This window comes from Leptopilina heterotoma, unplaced genomic scaffold, assembly GCF_015476425.1.
Source record: "Leptopilina heterotoma isolate Lh14 unplaced genomic scaffold, ASM1547642v1 Lhet_131, whole genome shotgun sequence".
Classification (NCBI taxonomy): Eukaryota; Metazoa; Arthropoda; class Insecta; order Hymenoptera; family Figitidae; genus Leptopilina; species Leptopilina heterotoma.
In genome coordinates this window covers 838781-845296 of record NW_025110850.1, presented here as the reverse complement: position 1 = coordinate 845296, position 6516 = coordinate 838781, and the positions used below count along the sequence as shown (strand labels likewise).

At 29.8% G+C, this 6516-nt stretch overlaps 1 protein-coding gene across 2 annotated transcripts; it reads right to left on the bottom strand.

The window, feature by feature from the left end:
• Positions 1–447: 447 nt before the first annotated feature.
• LOC122513042 (putative nuclease HARBI1) lies at positions 448–4760 on the bottom strand. Of its 2 annotated transcripts, none has more exons than XM_043629274.1 (4): positions 4622–4760; positions 4331–4507; positions 3486–3636; positions 448–2032 (listed from the first exon to the last, which is right to left on the bottom strand). In XM_043629274.1, exons 3-4 carry the CDS (start codon positions 3614–3616, stop codon positions 1201–1203), a joined length of 963 nt encoding a protein of 320 aa, XP_043485209.1. In that variant the 5' UTR covers positions 3617–3636; positions 4331–4507; positions 4622–4760; the 3' UTR covers positions 448–1200. The 2 variants fall into 2 exon arrangements, with proteins under 2 accessions (XP_043485209.1, XP_043485210.1); XM_043629275.1 differs by having other exon boundaries at positions 4331–4503.
• Positions 4761–6516: the final 1756 nt, after the last annotated feature.

Here is a 6516-nt window from a genome sequence, read left to right as displayed (position 1 = left end):
AAAATCCCTGACTTTTCTCTGACTTCCCTGACTTTTCCCTGATTTCCCTGACCTGTGGCAACCCTGTATTTATTTTGTTCATTTTTAATATAAATTATTGATTACCTTTTAAATAAAGAAAGAAAATATAAATGAGGGACTGGATGCCATGTTAAGTGAACATATCATTCTGGTGACAGTGACAATGAAAATGTAAGTGAATGAAAAGAAGTTTGCAAGGTAAATATTTAATTTAAAATTTTAGCGAACACTAGTAAATCTGAGATATATTTGATTTATGAACTATTTATTATCATGGCGGAGGATATCCTGTTTACAGAGTTAAATTAAATTCATTAAATTGAAGTGTACACAAATGAATTTGAAAATTCTCAAAGAACTTTTTCAAACGCAAATACAAATTCATAAAGTACAAAATAAATTGACAATAAATATTGTGGTTGAATTAGTAAAAGTCTATTTAATATCGTTGAACTTGATATTGCAGTTGAAAAATCACTCAAGTAACTTAAATTTTTAAGAAACTTACAGTACAGTCATTTTGCAAATAGAACACTGTCTTCACAACTTCGCAACTTTCCGTGCATGTAGCACATTAACAGCAAGTATGTCTTGTAAGTTTCTCAAGCTTACTGTCAGGTTGCAAAATCTTCAATGAACATTAGGATATTATGCATTTTTTCTTTCTCTCACTCTGTAGTGATGACTTTATTTTGATTTGTGATGTTTGGATTATATGAAAATTTAAATTATATAGCAGGGACAGATACTCAAACGAAACAAAATTAAAAAAATGAATTTTGTTTCGTGTCGACTCGAAACTAAAATATTAAAACTTATAATATTTAGTATTATTAATAAAAATTATTATAAAAAACGAAATATTTACAGATACATGAAAATCAGGTTTACTAACTCAACTTTATTATTGTAGTCTTTTTATTCTACTTTATAGCTATTGTTAATGTTATTATACTACTTCTTTAAATATTTTGTTGTTTGCAGTGATTTTTTTATTAAGAGTGAATAATTGATTTTCTTAGACATTTATTTTTGATCTACACTAAAACAATTCGATTTTCATTTTTAAATCTTTCTTTTTTTAATTTAGTTTTAGAAATATATTTATTTAGTTTCAAGTCGACACAAAACCAAACTGAGTTTAGTAATTTAGATTTTTATCTATCCCTGTTAAATAAATTATATTCTTTGATTAGCAAACAATTCATTATCCACAATATTGCGCTTTATTTCAGGATGAAAGCGATTTTCATTTCTTTGCGGTACTTCTACAATTGAATCATCATTGTCGAACTGTACTTCACAATTATCGTTATCATGTACTATTTCATAATCCTCAATTATATCATTGAATGAAATACAAATATTGTGAAGAATGCAGCATGTGAGAATTATTAAAGAAGCGTAGAGTACATTTTGCAAATATAAGTATTTTAAACGTCGAAAACGACAAACAAGGAGTGCGAAGGCTCTTTCAATGATTTGACGTGTTCGGGCGTGAAGAAGATTATAGAAGACTTGCACTCTCGGCATATTTCCAAAATTTTTATATGGTGTCAACATATTAAAGTTTAGTTTATAAGCCTTATCTCCCAGTATATGACATTGGTTAGGAAAATAATCATCACTATGAAGAACACTTTCTTGATGAATGTCACTAAGTTGCCAGACTCTTGCATCATTCATGCTTCCGCAGCAACCCGCGAAAACATCTATGAAACGCATTTCAGCATCGCATATTCCTTGAAAGTTGATAGAGTAGTACCCATGCCTGTTGACATAACTTTCAGGATTTTCAGAAGGAGCACTAATTTGGATATAGCATCCGTCCACAACTCCAATGATGCCAGGAAATCCACATATTTGTCGAAATTTATATTCATTTTCTAATGCAACTTCTTCCCTAGGCCATTGAATGTACTCTTTTGAGCGTGCACAAAGTGCAGTCGCGACGTCTAACATACATTGCCAAGCTGTTGACTTTGCTACGCCAAACCGATCAGCTATGGATCTATAATAAAAATGTATTTTTATAAATTGATTGTTTATTATAATTGAAAAGAATTGAAGATATGATTGATTGAGTAAGTAAGTGATAGATTCATAATATGAAAAAATGGTGATTCTTTAGTTTTAAACATTCAATATTAGACCTTAGAAATTAAGAAATGTTATTAGTGTATTTTATCGAGTAAATTTTAAGAAAAAAACCGCTGCCAAGTTGTACATTTTTATAATTTTGGTGTTTACTGGATGAACACTTTGCTTCCTCATAGAAATAATAATAATTGAAATATAAGAATTAATTTTTATAAAACTTTTATTTTAGTAATTGTTTGGACAATTACAAAAACTTTTACTTGGCGGAAGTTTTCGCACCAAAGATGTTTTTGTTGGGATTTTAAAACATTTTGCGACATTTCAAATTTTTATTAAATGCATGAAATAATATTAAAAGGGAAAGTGTTTAGAATTTTTTTTTTTCTTTTTCAATTTTTTTGAAAAAATTAAATTGTACTCCAGAGTTTTTGATAAATCCGTTAAGTAGTTTAAATAAAAGAGACTAAACTTGTTAAAACTATTTAAATAAATAAATAAATAAAATAAATAAATAACTTATTAAATAGTAAATAACTTGTTAAAAGAGACTAAAGTCTCTTCGTTTGGTAAAATTTAAAAAATTTAATTTTTTTGAGAAAAATCCAAATATTTCAAAGAATACGAAATGTATTAAAATTTCCTGAAATAAATATCGAGATTTTAAATTAACCAATTAATAAAATTTCAGAATATTTTATAAATCCATTTAGAACTTTAATCTCTACTTTTGTGTAAATCTCTAAAAGTCGCTATTTTTCAGTTTTCTTTGCTTACATTTTATAAAAGTATCCAAAATATTGAATAAACTTATCAGAATTCTGTCTTTTATCATTCTTTATCCAGCAAAAAAAATTGAGCAAAATCGGTTAAGATTTACTCGAGTTATTACATTTGATTGATAAACAGTTGATATTTCAAGCATACCTATATATTCGCGGCTTTTACCGCGAATATATATTTTATGCAGAAAAATTTTAAAAGAAAGTGGTCACCTGCTTGAGGACCTTGTCAATTAAGAAAAGGGTTTTCTGATGTATTTTTAAAAGCAAATTTTCAAAAAAATACATTCAACCCGTTACGAATTAACTAAAATATAATTTTTTCGTTGTTTCTGGTGTATTTTTTATGCTTGAAGTTTGAGAAAAAGACAGCAAACTTTATTCAAATTTATTGAAATTTCATTTTTCTTGGAGAACATAACAAATTTTTTTGAAAAAATTGTCCATCAGCTTTAAATTTAACAAAATACCAAAATAAAAAAATTGTTCCATTCGTTATTTTTACACTACTTATTATACAAAGCATATATTATTTTTAATTTGTGTCATACTAACGAAGTAGTTAATATATTTGACAATACTTACCGATATACCTCCTGATTGCTAAATGTCCAAATGGCGATGGCTAATTTTTTCACGACGGGAACATTTACTTGTGGGGTATCCAAATCAGATCCCAAAATTAGACTTAATGTTTCGAATGTTTCCCTCGTCATTCGAAAGTGGGATTTAAAATCTTTTTTTAAAAACATACAACATATTATAGGAAAAAAAATATTTAATCGATTGAACATAGATGGATATTAAGATTTACAAATATCATATTTATGCTGCCTATGGGCAGAGATTTAGAGATTTTAGTCGACCTCTTAAAATCGGCCAAAAATATTTTTTTTCTATTCTGTATCGAAAAAAAACAGATACGTATTTTTTTATTTTTGTTTAATTGTCCAAATTTTCAATTACTGTTAAAATTTTTGTTCAATAATAAATTGTTATTTTATATTTTCAACAAATAATATAAAATCTTCGAAAGTATAAAATCTATTAACCAATTGTAATAGAAAATGCAACTTTACATTAGGTTTTCAATATCTTTCAATATCCTTTACATAATTTATAAGTAAAAATAACTAAAAACATAATGTGCTTTTTAAATAATTTGAGATTATATTTAAGAAACAATGAAGTAGTTGAATAGAAATGTTAGCATTATCAATTCTATAAAAAATATTTCATAATTTTAAACAAATTTCTTTTTTTCCTCTTTACGTACATGAAGAAAAATAAAAATTAATAAGGAAACTCATGTTTTCGATAAATGTTCAGCTCTTTCTTCAAATAATTTTTTTTAATTAAAAACATGACTTTTTAAATATAGTACTGTAAATAAGTTTAAGAAAAATATAATAATCAAATTCCTTATTTACCTGATGGTGAAAACCTTGGTATTATTAATTCGAAAAAGAATTCAGATTTTATATGCTCTTCTTTTTCTGTAAATGACAAGAAAGTTTCCGCAATGCTTTCCTACTCCTGCTCATCCTCATCAAAAATCATAATAGCAGAAAGAACAACCATTGCTACATTCCTGTCATCGTCACTGTCTTTTTGTAAAATAATAATAATTATTTATTAAAAATATTGTTTTACTTAGAACGAAAACAAATCTAAAACTGACATGTAATAATTCACGTTTATTTATAAAAGTATTTATATACCATCTGACATTCTGTCCGCTGAACAAAATTGACGTGTAGTATTTACATTAATATCACAAATCAGAATGAATTATAACTTGAAATTTACGTAAAAACAGAAAAAAATTTTAAGGAAAAAGTAAATATTCGCTTAATAACAAATCCAATTCGCGTGCCACGAATAATGATGTTTTTGCAATACGATTTTAAAGGCCAGTCTCCAATTAGATGCAAAGAGCATGCGTTGGTTGCATTGGTGTAGTGACGTCAGAAACACGTTGGTCGTTAATACGCTATTATTTCTGTCCTTTTCTGGCTCACGCTTAACGTTTGCGATAGCCGTTCACGAAGCAGTTGTACTTGGGCCTTTAAGATTCCTTTAAGATTCCATTGAAAAAGACCTTAAGTGAAGAAAATAAGTAGAATATTATTTCTCTCTCCTTTAAAAGATAGATCTTTATTGCACATCACTCTCGAAAAAAACTCGCGAAACTGCGTTAAAAATTGTGCGTAGATAAATTTATTACTTTTACTTGAAACATAAAAATATGGATGAAACATTTCAATTTATTGTTGACGATGATGGAAATATAATAGTATCAGATATAATAACAATATAATAATAATAATCACATATAATAGTATCGACCAAGGCATATAGTTGCACGTAGCGAAAAAAAATTTTTGTGTCACATAGATTTACCTTTTAGCGAAGAAATTGAATGGGTGGATATAGAAAATCTCGAAGAGAACTTTGAGGCTGAGGAAATTGATGATAAAATCACAGCTGCCAAAGAGAACCAAATTCCAATTATTTCTTCAATAGAAGATTGGATTCAGACGTCCTGTAGTAAAAATTATATTTAAAGAGAAACAAAAAATTTATGTTTAAAATGTAAAAAATATTTAAAGAAATTAAAAAAAATATTCATACAAATAAATATTGTGTGTAATAAACTTTTAATTTATTTAATATTATATAAAACAGAATTACGTAAAATGACAGGGGGGAGGGGAGGGGTTTCGATGACGTGTTACGATTTGTTACATAGGGGGGAGGATCCTGAGCTCTTAAAAGCGTTACGTAATTTATGAATGGCCCCTTACGAACAGATAACCGAACATTGATGTGATTAAACTCACAAAAAGACACTCGCGACAAATTGACAAGATGGCACTTCTTTCTGAGCGAATTTTCGTTCATCATCGAGCATATCCTCGGAAAGGAAAACGAATTAGCGGACAACTTATCACGGAATCCCGTTTCTAATGAAAGCTTCCCGTAGAACCCGACTTGGATCGTATGTTTGTCCCAGAATTACCATCCGTTATTATAAAAGAGGAACATCTGATCCCCACTATCAGCGCACTTTACCGGTCGAACATCTTCGAAGAAGTTGTAGCCGCTCAACAAGAGGACAACTCAATATCACGCGACGTCGCCCGATGGAAGTGTATACTCCGAGAAGGTCCCAGATCCCCGGACGACGAGAAATTCCGTGACATGAGCCGTTTCAAAGAAGAAGGTTTTTGGAAACGTGATTTCCTAAATCAGTGTCGATTGTGCGTGCCACAATCGATGCGCCAACAAGTCCTATGGGAATACCACGACGCACCACTCTCCGGTTACCCCGGCTCCGATGAAACCATTCGAGATGTGAGACGTCATTTTTGTTGGCCCGGTATGAACCGTGAAATCCGCCTGTATGTCGCCGGATGTCATCTTTGTATATTTTGCAAACCAGTCCGAGGTCAATTCAAGGCCGGGCTTCGACCACATCTCACACGCAAATCATGGGAAACAGTGGCTTTGGATCTGATGGGCCCGTATCCACTCACTACTAACGGAAACCGTTTCATCTTAGTCACCGACCTTTTCACACGATGGGTAGAGGCCTTTCCCTTAAGACATTCCG